Source organism: Lolium rigidum, chromosome 6 (genome assembly GCF_022539505.1).
Source record: "Lolium rigidum isolate FL_2022 chromosome 6, APGP_CSIRO_Lrig_0.1, whole genome shotgun sequence".
NCBI classification, from domain to species: domain Eukaryota; kingdom Viridiplantae; phylum Streptophyta; class Magnoliopsida; order Poales; family Poaceae; genus Lolium; species Lolium rigidum.
In genome coordinates, this window is record NC_061513.1 from 147,867,988 (window position 1) to 147,882,468 (window position 14,481).

General features: G+C 54.1%; 1 protein-coding gene across 1 annotated transcript; it reads left to right on the plus strand.

Moving 5' to 3' along the window:
* Positions 1–13,131: 13,131 nt before the first annotated feature.
* On the plus strand, positions 13,132–13,755 carry LOC124663404. The gene has a single exon (XM_047201110.1). The coding sequence runs from the start codon at positions 13,132–13,134 to the stop codon at positions 13,753–13,755; it is 624 nt and encodes a 207-aa protein (XP_047057066.1).
* Positions 13,756–14,481: the final 726 nt, after the last annotated feature.

Genomic DNA, 14,481 nt, shown 5'->3' on the forward strand with positions numbered 1-14,481 from the left:
CTTGTAAGATATAATTTACATAACTCATATGCTTTATTACTACCGTTGACAAAATTGTTTCATGTTTTCAAAATAAAAGCTCTAGCACAAATATAGCAATCGATGCTTTCCTCTTTGAAGGACCATTCTTTTACTTTTATGTTGAGTCAGTTCACCTATTTCTCTCCACCTCAAGAAGCAAACACTTGTGTGAACTCGTGCATTGATTCCTACATACTTGCATATTGCACTTGTTATATTACTCTATGTTGACAATTATCCATGAGATATACATGTTACAAGTTGAAAGCAACCGCTGAAACTTAATCTTCCTTTGTGTTGCTTCAATACCTTTACTTTGATTTATTGCTTTATGAGTTAACTCTTATGCAAGACTTATTGATGCTTGTCTTTAAGTACTATTCATGAAAAGTCTTTGCTTTATGATTCAGCTTGTTTACTCATGTCATTACCATTGTTTTGATCGCTGCATTCATTACATATGCTTACAATAGTATGATCAAGGTTATGATGGCATGTCACTCCAGAAATTATCTTTGTTATCGTTTACTCCGCTCGGACGAGCGTAACTAAGCTTGGGGATGCCGATACGTCTCCGACGTATCGATAATTTCTTATGTTCCATGCCACATTATTGATGATATCTACATGTTTTATGCACACTTTATGTCATATTCGTGCATTTTCCGGAACTAACCTATTAACGAGATGCCGAAGAGCCGCTTGCTGTTTTCTGCTCGTTTTTGGTTTCAGTAAATCATAGTAAAGAAATATTCTCGGAATTGGACGAAATCAACGCCCGTGGTCCTATTTTGCCACGAAGCTTCCGGAAGACCGAAGGAGAGTCGAAGTGGGGCCACGAGGTGGCGAAACACCAGGGCGGCGCGACCCGAGGCCCTGGCCGCGCCGACCTATGGTGTGGGCCCCTCGTGCCGCCTCTTTACCCCGTCCTTCCGCCTACAAATAGCCTCCGTCGCGAAACCCCCGCACCGAGAGCCACGATACGGAAAACCTCACCGAGACGCCGCCGCCGCCAATCCCATCTCGGGGATTCTGGAGATCTCCTCCGCACCCCGCCGGAGAGGGGATTCATCTCCCGGAGGACTCTTCACCGCCATGGTCGCCTCCGGAGTGATGAGTGAGTAGTTCACCCCCGGACTATGGGTCCATAGCAGTAGCTAGATGGTTGTCTTCTCCTCATTGTGCTTCATTGTTGGATCTTGTGAGCTGCCTAACATGATCAAGATCATCTATCCGTAATACTATATGTTGTGTTTGCTCGGGATCCGATGGATAGAGAATACTATGTTATGTTAATTATCAAGTTATTACCTATGTGTTGTTTATGATCTTGCATGCTCTCCGTTATTAGTAGAGGCTCGGCCAAGTTTTTGCTCTTAACTCCAAGAGGGAGTATTTATGCTCGATAGTGGGTTCATGCCTCCATTAAATCCGGGACAAGTGACGTAAAGTTCTAAGGTTGTGGATGTGCTGTTGCTACTAGGGATAAAACATTGATGCTATGTCTAAGGATGTAGTTATTGATTACATTACGCACCATACTTAATGCAATTGTCCGTTGCTTTGCAACTTAATACCGGAAGGGGTTCGGACGATAACCCGAAGGTGGACTTTTTAGGCATAGATGCATGCTGGATGGCGGTCTATGTACTTTGTCGTAATGCCCAATTAAATCTCACTATACTTATCATGACATGTATGTGCATTGTTATGCCCTCTCTATTTGTCAATTGCCCGACCGTAATTTGTTCACCCAACATGCTTTTATCTTATGGGAGAGACACCTCTAGTGAACTCGTGGACCCCGGTCCCATTCTTTACATCGCATACAATCTACCGCAATTGTTCTTTACCGTTTTCCGCAAACAATCATCTTCCACACAATACGGTTAATCCTTTGTTACAGCAAGCCGGTGAGATTGACAACCTCATCGTGCTTCGTTGGGACAAAGTACTTTGGTTGTGTTGTGCAGGTTCCACGTTGGCGCCGGAATCCTCGGTGTTGCGCCGCATTACATTCCGCCACCATCAACCTTCAACGTGCTTCTTGACTCCTACTGGTTCGATTAAACCTTGGTTTCTTTCTGAGGGAAAACTTACTGCTGTGCGCATCGCACCTTCCTCTTGGGGTTCCCAACGAACGTGTCAATTATACGCGCATCAGTCTACAGCCCGGTTGAAACCCGGTTGACCGGATTTCACGGGACAGACTCGACCGGAAACGGCCCGAGTCGATCAACCGCGTACATTTTCGACCCAAGTCGCCTTGTACCTCTATATAAGCACCTAGGTCATTTCCTTTACCCCTTAGACAAGATTTAGGCTTAGACATGGATTTGAGCTTTGTCTCCCTAGGGTTTCATCCCCTTTGTATCAAGGCTACCCTTGTTGGATGTATGGATTTGGTGTGTGAGATTCTAGTGCTACCCACTCTCTCTCCCACTCCTTGATTCATCTCCTCACCGATCTCTCACCTCGGAATTCTACCGCGCGTCTCTTCCGGGTTGATTCTATTGGCGTGGTCCATCGAGCCACGGGGTAAGTATCGATTGTATCCGGTTGGTGTGCGTGCGTGAGTTCCTCGTGTTCTTCGTGTTCGTCGTGTTCTTCGCGCTCTCCCTCTCCTTCCCCTTTGGATTTCGGATCAACCGCAAGATCGGGCCACAAACGGGGTCTTAGACCTCATCACAAACGCTCCATTCAGCGCCGTTTGGGGGACGCGACTGGAGATGCTGTAAAGCTTCTTCTCTAAGAAAAAAGCAGGAAAAGTAGACAAACCATTACTTGCTGGCATAATTTGATAATATTCTCCATCCAAACAAAACGGTTTCACTTGGACCGTTTGACTGTGCGAAAAGTGAAACAATTGCCTCCAGATCACCCGGAGGATCCGTTCGTGCGATCCTCCGCCTCGGCTGGAAGCCACGCGTCCTGGGCCCACACCGACCGCCCCGTATCCTCTTCCTGATTCACCCTTCCTTCGGCGAGCTGGAGATTTCCAATTATTTTCACGCTGCTCTCCTCGTCTCAGCTCGCCCACCGGCGGCCTCCACCTCGACTAGACACCTGCGCCGCCCCACGGGGACACCTCCACCTCCGTAAGCTCGCCGGGCCGCCGGCCAGCATCTCCGTGAGCACGCCGGCGCCACCCGTGGGGACACCTCCGTCGTCCTTCACCTCACCTCGGTGAGTTCGCCCCGCCGCCGGCAACCATCTCGGCGAGCACGCCCGCGCCGGCCCATGGGGACATCTCCCTCATCCTCACCTCGCCGCCGGCCGCTGGAGGCTAGTCACCATCTCCTCGAGTACGCCCGCGCCGCCCCATCATCTCCCTCGTCCTCCACCTCACCTCCGTGAGCTCGTCCCGCTGCCAGCCGCCACCTTCACCAGGGCACTCGTCGAGGTCGCTTGTAGCCGTGGTCGCCGCCTATTGTAGCATCTGCCTCCGCATATTGTAGCAGCCGCCCACGCCCTTTGTAGCAGCAGCCGTCGCCTATTCTAGCTGCCGCCGACGTCCTTTGTAGCAGCAGCCGCCCGCCGTTGGTAGCACTCGCTGCTGCCGCTTGTAGCACTTGCCGCTGCCAATGGTAGCAGCCGCCGACGCCGTTGGTAGCAACAGCCGCCGCCGTTGGTAGCACTCGTCGCGACCTATTGTAGCATCCAGCATCCGCCGGTTGTAGCACTCGCCGCTGCCTATTGTAGCAGCCGCCGCTACCGTCGGTAGCAGTCGCTGGCGCCGTTGGTAGCACCGGCCGCCGCCTCTTATAGCAGCAGCAGCTATCGCTTTTAGCACCCGCCGCTCTGCTCAGTAGCAGTCGCCGGCGCCGTTGGTAGCAGGAGGCGCTGCCGCTTGTAGCAACCTCCGCTTGGAGGACAACCATGGATACACGTTGGCGAGGGTCGAGCTCCATGTGAGAGAAAAATGGCGGCATGGAGGTGAGATGGAAGAAAAGAGGCGTGGGTGGACAAAGAAAGAAAAGAAGCAGAGGGGAAAAGATGAGGGAGAGGAGCCGCACGTGGTGGGGCCATCGATTTTGCACTGCGCTGAAAGGATCAGACATACAATACGTGAGACGTGAGTCTGCCCAGATCCATCGGATCAATCGGACGGCTGGCGACCCGGAGGATCGGAGCGTGGATCCCCCGGGGGACGCTCAGCACGCCCCAACAACGCTACCGATCAGCCGGGGGATCGCTGCTTCGATCGTCCGCCTCCCCCTAACGCCACGCGTCCCTTTCTAGACGGGAGACGACACCAGCGCCAGGTGGCCCCCACCCACGTTCTCCTCATCTTATCTCTTCCTCCTAACACTTCTCCCCATCGTCTTCTTACCACTCGTATTTTGCCCCCAATCTCTCACCGTTCTTCTCTGCTCCCTCGCCGCCGCAGCAAAATCTGCTGATGAGACCGCCATCTTCGAGCTCGCCAGTTCATTATCCAACCTGCCCGCCTCCTGGGGACACGACGGCGATGTCTGCATCGTCGACGACATCACCTGGGCGGCGGGGCGGCTCGTGGCGGCCTCCATCTCCATTAGCTCGGCCGTGCCCCAAGCTCCCGTCGGCCTCCACCTCCATGAGCTCGCCTCACCGGCTGCGGGCTGCAAGGACCACGAGCGCCGCCGTCGGGCCGATGCTACCGACGCCGCGGGGCCGATGCCGCCGTACGTGCCCGCCGTCGCTGCCACCGGCGCCCGTCGTTGCTACCAACTCCGGCGGCGTTGCTACAAACCCCGTCCACCCCCGCTACAACCTCCGTCCGTCGTCGCTACAAAGGTGGGTCGGCGGTGCTACAACCCTCCGGCCGCCGCCGCTACAACCCCCGGTCGCGGCTGCTACAAACCGTCGGCCGCCGCCGCTACAAAGTTCGGCCGGCGGTGCTACAACCTTCGGCCGCGGCTGCTACAAACTCCGGCCGCCGCCGCTACAATCTCCGGCCGCCCTGCTACAAAGGTGGGACGACGGTGCTACCACCGTCGCCCGCCGTTGCTACAAAGGCGGACCATACGGCCACTTCTGCCAGCAGCCATGGCGGGAGCTATGGCTGTTGGCGACGCTGCTGCAAACGGATATGGTGTTGCTTCCAACGGGGGGTGGTGCTGCTACGAGCTGGTCTGACGTCGCTGCAAGCCGGTGGTTCTTCCAGGGTCGCCGGCGAGGGCGGCAGCGCAGCCGACAGTTCTTCCAGGGTCGCCAGCGAGGACGGCAGCGCAGCCGGCGTAGGGAGCGATGCTCTTGGTGTAGGCGACGGGATTTTTCAGATGACTCGTTGTTTTCTTCGTTTTCTTTATTTTTGCTGGAAGCGGTGATCCGGTGGTTGTGATTGACTTAATCGTGTGGCTGGCGACCCGGGGGATCGGAGGATTTGATCCCCCGGGGACGCTCAGCATGGCCCGTGCTGAGCGTCCCCCGGGGGATCAAATCGCCGATCCCCCGGGTGGGCAGCCGTCCGATCGACCTAATCAGAACCGTTTCTCCAGGGTCTTCGCTTCCACACCAGAAAAAAAGAAATACACCCCCACGCAGGATCCAGCAGCGCGTCCCTGCCGCCCGCACTGAGCCTGCGCCGACCACACAGCGGCACGGCGGCAGCACCCTGCAGCACCGCCGCCCACACCGGCAGCATCGCCGGCTACATCCGTTCCTCTGCCTTCGAGCTCGCACAGGCTTGAAAACACCGCCTTCCGCGCCCCCACGCGCACACCAGGCAAACTCCATAGGGGGAAAAGTCGGAGTCGCTCGTCGCAAAAGAACATCACCACCTCCCGCGCCGTCGTCGGAGAAGACGCCTATGACAGCGTCGTCGCTCCCTTGCAGCACTTGCTGCATTAGTTTGCAGCTCTGATGCTAGACAATTGTAGCATAGGCGACGACCTTTTGCAGCTTCGGCGGCGCTCCGATTACAGCTCCAGGTCGTACCATCGACTTGTCCTGGCACTACTGTGCATAGAACTTGGCAGCAACTCCTGCTACCCAAGGCATGAACAGGGCTGCTGCCGGCAGTAGCGCCTCCAAAAAGTTAGGCAGCAACTCCGGCTGTCCAAAGTAGCAAATCCGGCGCACTAAGGTAGCAACGCCGGCCACCCAAAGTAGCAAAACGTGATGCGCCCAAAGCACCAACGCCGGGCACCCAAAAGCATCGCCGCCGCCGCTTGTAGCAGCCGATGCCGCTAATTGTAGCAACAGCCACAGTCGCTTGCAGCAATAATAGTTGCCGGTTGTAGCTGCCACCGCCGGTGCCGAAGGTAGCAGCCGCCGGCGCTAATTGTAGCGACCGTCGCCGTCGTTGGCAGCAATAATAGTTGCCGGTTGTAGCTGACGCTCCCAGCATCGAGGTTAGCAGCCGGATGGCGCCACTTGCACCACCACCGGAGACCCCCGCAGCACCGGCGACCCCTCCTCTTGCAAGGCCGGTGCCAGCAGTATCCGAGAATAACGTGAGAGAGGAGGGAGCGATCTGTCTGTGTCGGAGCTTGCAGTAGTAGCTACTGAGGAAGAGGGGATGTGAGGAGCAAGGATTGGCGGAGGTGCGCAGAGGTGTAGGTGGCGGCCGTCGCCTGGCCGGAGGTGGAGGCAATGGTGGTGGAGCAGCGCCTGATGCTCTGCTCTCTCATGGAGTTTCGTCAGGGGATAAGCTGGTTGGTGATGACGAATAGATAGGAAAGAAAAAAAAGGAAAGGGAAATGAGATAAGGGAGAGAGCAGCGGTGCGGCAGTGCGTGTGGTCCCCACCCATGTGCTACGCTCGTTTTTCTTCTGTCCGCGTTCTGCCGGGACGCGTGGCGAGCGGACGAGCCGGGGGACGCGAGACGCACGATCCCCCGGGTGATCTGCAGGGGCGTGCTGAGCGTCCCCCGGGGGATCAAATTCCCGGATCCCCCGGGTCGCCAGCCACACGATCGAAACGATCAGAGCCATACTGTCAACGCTCCAAAAGAAAAAGAAGGAAACGCGCTCACAAGGAGATCGCGATCCTCCGAATACTGCCACCCGCGCCGGAAGCACATCATCCGCCGATGGTACAAACATGGTGGCGACGAAGAACCCGTCGGGCCCTCGCCGGAGAACTCCGTCGGTGTGTCGCCGGAGAACGCCAGCTATGGTGTCGCAGAAGCATATGCCCTCCCCATGTTGCGCATCCTCCTCACCGCTCTTTCTCTTCATACGTGAAGGCCGGCGTTGCTTCTCCGCCGGCAACAACCGTCGCCGGAGAACCAGACGATGTAGCAACAGCTTGAGAAGTGCTTGCAGCAACGCTGATGGTCCATAGTAGCAGCGACGATGTACCTTTGTAGCAGCCCCGACGTGCCTCTGTAGCAATGTCGACGGCGCTGGCAGCAACGCCGTCGTGCCATGGTAGCCATGCCGGCCGCACCTTGTAGCAATGACGATCGCCTATTGTAGCAGGCTTGCCCGACCTTGGTCGCAAGGCCGCCGCCCCTTGGCAGCAAAGGCCGCCAGACGTTGGTAGCAAGGCCACCCGCCCTTGTAGCAAGGTCGCCGGCCGTTGGTAGCAAGGTCGCCGGCTGTTGGTAGCAAGGCCGGCCTTTTGTAGCGCGCAAGGCAGCCGGCACTTGTAGCATACTAGTCCGTCGCTGGCAGCAGCCCCACCCGCCGCTGGGCGCAAATGCGTGCGCTGCTGGTAGCAATACCGACCTCCCGCCGCCGACCTCCGCAGCATATTTCATGGCGGCGACTGCCTCGGCGAGTTATGCGCGGGGGATCCCGGAGATGGAGCATGCACGCGCGGAGATGGAGAGGCAGCAGTGAGCTGGTCCAGCGATTCCCACGCGGGAGACCTGGACAGCAGCGGCCTGGCGCCTCGTCGTCGGCTTCCGCGCCGCCACGGTCTCGTACGTCAGCGACCTGTAGGGAGTCCAGGTCGAGCGCCGACGAACTCCGAGCGGCGAGGAAGGCGACTCTGTGTGGGGGACGGGCTATCTCGGGCGGAAAGAATGGCAAGTTCTTTGGGGGACGGGGCTATCTCGGGCGGCGAGGCGGAGAAATTCGGACCGGGAGGTGGAGGTGGACGGGAGCGGAGGAGCTCCAGGATGGGGAATGGGAAAGAAGAAAAACATCAGGAGAGAAGGATAAGGTGGGGCTATCGGAAGCGGGACACGCGTCATCACGCGGAGGCGGGGGATAGACGAACGCGATCCCCCGGGGGGAAGGGAGCGCTGCGTTTGACTTGTTTGTCGTTCACGGTATCACCGCGAGGAGAGCGCATCGCACATGCATCTTGTACAAGCTGAAACAAAATAAAGGAAAGAGATGATACGTGGCGCCTAGTTTCCCTAAGATGATGTGGCTCGTAAAAAGAAAGGCCAGCTCCTGGCCGCCCCGAGGAGTAGAGAGGTCAAACAAGATTCTCCTTGTCTTGGGTAATGAAATGTAGTCCTTTCACTCGCACCCTCCAGCTCCACAGATTCTCAGTCCAGGCCTGGCCACGAGTAGTTGGTGACGGTATCGGCAAAACCGGGTGAAATTAGTAGTCTTCTGCATGCATTTGAGCTGGTAGAATGACTGCCCGCAAAACGCCATCGCTTTCTTCCCCACTAACATTTCCGATGCAGGATAGCAACACCAGTCGCCGCTACCTAGCGTAGTTGGCTGCAGTATATAAAGTCCCGCCGCGGGGCAACGGAGCCTCCTGTTTTCCTAGCTCCGCTCAAATCAAGTGGCCACCACTCACGCCGCCGGCTCAAGCTCGAGTCCTCCCGCCGGCTCAAGCTCGAGTGTCAGCCCGACGGAGAAGGTCCTCCCCGACCGCGGTTTCTCCGATCGATCCTTCGCCATGTCCCCCGTGGTCGTCGACGCATCCGGGGCGCGGGTGGTAGGTCGTCTCTGACCCGCCCGACGCCGGCTCACTCGCGATCGATCGGCGGCGCGCGCACTCCCCTTCACTGCAAGTAAGCCCCCTACCCTTCCCTCTCTCCGGCTAACCGTGGAACATGCCGCTCTGGTCCTCGCTTGCGGTGATTGGCCGCGATGGGCCTCCCGTATCATCTCTTTCACGGTAGATTGGCCGCGATCGATCCGCTCTACGCTTTGCTAGCTTGCTATCAGCTCTTTCTATCTGATGCCCCATTTCGTGTTCATCCGTTCCTGAATCGTATCGTACTACGCGATGCCGTTCGAGACCAGTTAGTTGTCCATAGGATCGAGCTGCTCAACGCTCAGACGCGTACGAGTTGGTGTATGTGTGTTGCTTGAATCGCATGACAGTAAATTTACAGCGGCGAAAACACGAGACATGACAGGTTTGACCAGCGCGCGTCAAGCACTACCATGGCTGCCGAAAACTCCAAAAGACAATGTAGCTGCATTTTTTCACATCGGAACAAAGAGAGAGGTGCACATGCAGTTCTTTAATTGCAGACCAAGCATACAGCAGTAAGCCAGCACCAACTGCAGTACAACTGTACAAGTAGTCGAGTCAAGTAGCTACGTATAGCACATTAGTAATTGTATACATGCAAGAAAAAAATAAAAATAAAAAGCTTATGGGCGATGCTCCTCGGCAAGTGTGACATCCTAGGAGACACTGCTCTGCAGCGATGGCAGGGCTGCTGCACACACCCATGCACGCAGAAGAGTCAGGAAACCTCGGCTAGCTCCGTAGCCGTGACACGAGCTACGCAATCATCGGCTGTGCTGTTGAAAATTATATTTCTACAGGTTAAAACTACTCCATGTAGCATGAATACGTTTTTGTCCTCTTTTGATCTCTAGGGAATGGTTGAGCTCCGGGCTTTTGACTTCCACGGAGGGTCACCTAGCTTGCGTAGCCTCGCCTATTTTCTATGCCGCCAAGCCAACGCCTCGCCGAATCTTTCCATGTCTTCGGTGATGGCAAGATGCCAACGCATAATCAAATATACAATTCCACTAGACCATTCATTTAAAATCATGAAATGAAACTTTAGAGCCATGTCATTTTTATGTGTATGTGCATTGCTTTCAGCCAAAGCACGCCCATAAAAATAGGAGACATGTAGCTTGTTGCGTACGTGCTTGCCAAATATATATCCAATCTATTATTCCTGAGATCACTGAGACGGCAAGCTCTAAAATATATCCAATCTGTTGCTGAGATCACTCAGATGGCAGAGCTCTAAACAATTCCGACGGCGAAGCTTTCGGCTTTCGCCGCTTCCTAATCATGCCAACTTTTACGGTAGATTATGCACAAAATTATAAAATAGTAGACCTGTTCCCGTTCATCTATGTCATAGTATAGATGGATTGGATCAGTGGAGAGTTTGATGATGGTGACGGTTTCTTTCCACACACTCTAGAAAGCTACCGATCGATTGTTTTACTAGGTGAAATTAAGAATTCAGGCAAGGCGATGTGGACCAAAGCTACCGATCGAGTACTACTGAAATTAAGAATTCAGACAGGAGTATATGCAAGTACTGCTGAAAGTATACCAATGGCATTAAAATTTAGCTTGCTTTGCTTAACCACCGGATGTACATTAAACATGAACGAAGCGTGCAACTCGGTCGTCTCTCTCGCAATAATCATCGTGTACCACCTGCAATGATATGGGGACAAGGACACGGCAGGTTTTTGCACTACATCGTATTTAATTGTCGTCTGTTGTGAAGCACAGTGGGCTGATGGCGACCCTTGTAAGGCTTTAGGTGCACTTAAGTCTAATGAAATTGAGTTGCTACCTATTATTCCTAGTCTAAATAATGGATTCAGCTGTTTTTTATTGCAAAAAGTACTGTTGATCTAATAATCATCAACATCATTATAAAAGAACACAAGAAGTAACAAAATTATAAATAGGTCTTTGGATCACCTAGCATCGACTACGAACAATAGAGCGAGTCGACCCTCCATCACTGAAGTCGGACAAAACTTGTGAAAGTAGAGCATTTTGTACTAGACATAGATGAAGTCGTTGTGCCAAGGCCCCAAAAGACCAACATACCAAACCATCAACCATAACCAATTAGGAGAACTTAGTTTGGAAGAACCAAAGTTGTAACCACACCGACAAAGATGAGCCAAATCCTAACAGATCCGCCGAACACACAATTTTGTGTGCCCTCCGTTGGCGCTAGGCGCGCCATCAAAGTGAGGATAACGCTGAAATGGAATGTTGTTATTTTTCCTTCAAGATGTCGCCACTGCCTCGCCATTACAAAGACGACCCTAGAACCACCTAAAAGAACTAAAGCCCAACCGTCGTCGAGTGGACGTCGTCCACCCGAGGCTGGACAGACCGCTAGCGTCACCGATAGGGGTGGGGAAGGAGGAGGGTCATGTCAACTGGTTAGTTGTTTCTAGGAACAATTTATATTCAGCAGATGTTCAAATGTTAGCCCATGAAACTGTATGAGCCGCGAGTCATTGAATTTTTCGATCAACGGTGGATGTTAAGTGTCAGGGTGGACCATTATCATCGTGGCAACTCCTCGATGCGTTAGCTGCGCATAGACGTCCAAACCACAACGTAATAATACAGTAGCAGCATATACCAGGTGTATATATGTTGAGATTCCTCCTAGCCCGACATGTTCCATCGAATGGCCACTCAGAGCAATTCCAATAGTGTAGCCGGGTGCTGGCTATAAGGCTAGCTATAGTCAGCTTATAGCTAACTTGTACAATAGTTGGCTTTAAGTATTGATAACTTTATGTGTAAAAGGTCCACCACACATACTCACAAAGTGCCTAGGAGCACGTGCAAGAGGCCGGCTCTTGCATGAGAGCCCATCTCTCTTCTCTCTCCACTTCTCTCTCATCCACCTAAGCAAAACAACACTATTTTAATTCTTATAGCCTGCTGAGTCAGCCTTATTGTACTTGCTCTCAGACGCCTCTCGCTCCCCAGCTCAGCTGAAGCCTCGTCGTCCAATGATGAAAGAAATGAAAAGCCAGGAAGAAAAAAACATAGAAACCTGGTGCATTATTGTCCTTTTCATCATCGATTTTCAAGTGGTGTACTTGTCACGAGCAGAGCAATCTATCCAATCCACCATACCCAAGCTCAAGGAGAGGGAGGGGCCGACCGACCCCGTGCCTTTGAATGGCTCGTCCTGGGCCAAGTTATTTGAAGTTAAACGTAGGGAAAGGCCGGCAGTTACTGCGTGGCGGCCCCCCACGGCACGGCGCTGCAGGCAGAAATCGGGCAAGAGATCCATGGCGCGTCGGGCTGTGATGGCTGCTACAGTTTCCGGCTGTACCCGTCCGACGTGGTTGCACAGTAGCTTCACCCCCACACCACACCACGCACCTGCCTCTGCCTTCCTCCCCGCCTAAAAGCAGGCACCTCACCACAGCTAGGGAATTCATTTTGAAAACTGACCAGGCACTTCTTGTTTCCTTTCACGCCCGTACCCATAGGCCATAGGCGTATTTGCCTTGCCTAGACTAGGTATCTTCCTCTTCCTTCTGTCCTCGCCGATCAACTTCTGCCTGCCCTCCCTCAGTTGCCTTCTTCATCATCCTGGTTTCTCTAAAGATTATTAGGCTAGCCATGGTGCCAGTATCATAGCTAGTATCATGCATCTTAGTCCCATCAAAAATGTTGATATGGCAGGTAATTATGGATGAGAGAGGAGATTACAGTATCATAGGTAGATACTGTATCACACATCGCGAGAAAAGTTCGTATCAAATAAATCTTGTACACAAATTTGTATTAGGATTCTACAAATCAATTAATATAGCAAAACTATGATACTATGCATTATATGGATCTAGTATATCATAGAAAAGTATCATATACATGGTACTACTATGTGATAGTACTCACTATGACCTTGTTAAGCCATTTTTCTTTTATTTTATTTGGCGATATTAGATTAGGCCATTTGTTTGGTTTCCTTACCAGCCGCCAAACCTTCCATATCAGGGTGGTGCTTGTGCATTTACTGGCATGTGTCCATGTCCACACGGCTCCCTTAATTTACAGCCGCATGTGCTCTCTCTACATTGCCTCTTTGCTCGCTCGCTGCCTTTTTATTTCTTTCCAAACGCCCTCCGTCGTCTAGTCTCGCGCAAACGCTCGGCTTTGAATCAGTTGCAGCGAGCCAGTAACCCTCTGTGATGCCATGACAATTTCTCCCCACCATCCAGCTGACCTCTCGCAATGGACAGGCTGCAGCAGCGCCCGCATGACGCGTTGACCGGCCGTCGGACCGGCGGCGGCTCCTCGATGTCGCGGCGCCAGGGCCGGTTCCACCACGGCGGCACCGACAGCGACGACGACGGCGGCAGCGGCCCGCCTTCATCGTCCTCTTCCGCGCCGGTGGTCGACCACGCGGAGTGCACGGCGCGGTCGTGCCGGTCGTGCGTGGCGGTGTCGCTGGCGGACTGCATCGCGCTGGGGTGCTGCCCGTGCGCCGTCGTCAGCCTGCTGGGGCTGGCGCTCGTCAAGGCCCCGCTCGCCCTCGGCCGACGCTGCGTGCGCCGCCTGCTCCGGCGGCGCGGGAGGCTGCGGCAGAAGAAGCGCGTGCGCGACGACATGGTGGACCACCTGGCGCTCGCGGCGGACGGCAAGCGCGCGGGCCACGCGGCGCCTGGCGACGAGGAGGACGACGTGGCGGTTGCAGCGGCGGCGGCGGCGGAGGCTGCGGCCGCGAGCGACGCCGACAGGGTGTGGCTGGAGATGTACCAGGTGGGGCAGTGGGGGTTCGGCCGCTTGTCTTTCTCCGTGAACGTGAACCCGCCCCCGAAGAACGGCGACGGCGACGGCTGCCAGAGCCACGTGTGACGACGAGCTGGCCAAACTGCCAGGGCTCGTGCCAGTCCCGTTTGGTCTCTACTGTCTGTCGCTGCCACGGCAGCACGGACGGCGGCGACAATTCACAATTCAGTTGTCCCGGCAGCTCACCGGGGCGGGAGATGTTTCTCAAGGCTCGCGGATCCCCAGCACATGATCCAATGCCAAATTGGTTGGGGATGCTCGGGAGAAGCGGCATGACTGCTTGGGAAGCCTCGTGTTCATGTTCCCCAAACTAGAACAGATCAATGCGCAATGGATCAAGAAACCGGGAGCTGGCCTTCTCCCCGGTGGAGCAGCTCGTGTCCGATGTTCATCTCTCCTCTTCTTCTGTGTTCACTGGTTTGGGGGAGCTCCATTTGTACTGTAGCCAATTGTACATAATTTATGCCTTCGAGGTCCCTGGATTCCTCTTCTGGGAACCTGTGTATATATATTTCCCCCCTGGGCATGATTAACTGCTTTGGCTCGTAGCATCTCAGATTTCTGCGGCATTGCCGCTACGGCGATACGTGATTCACCGGGAAATGCTGCGGTTTGCGGTTAGACCAATTCCAATAGTGTAGCCAATCGTCATTATGTATCATGCAATCTATGTTATCTATAGCCAACTTAGAGTTAACATATACTAATAGTGAGCTATAAAAATATAAGACTTTTATCAATGTATCCCATCTTTCACTCTCACAGAAGTGCGCAGAAGACGCGTCTTAGAAG

Coding starts and splice junctions, on each gene's coding strand:
- LOC124663404 (XM_047201110.1), top strand. CDS start 13,132: ATGGACAGGCTGCAGCAGCGCCCGCATGACGCGTTGACCGGCCGTCGG.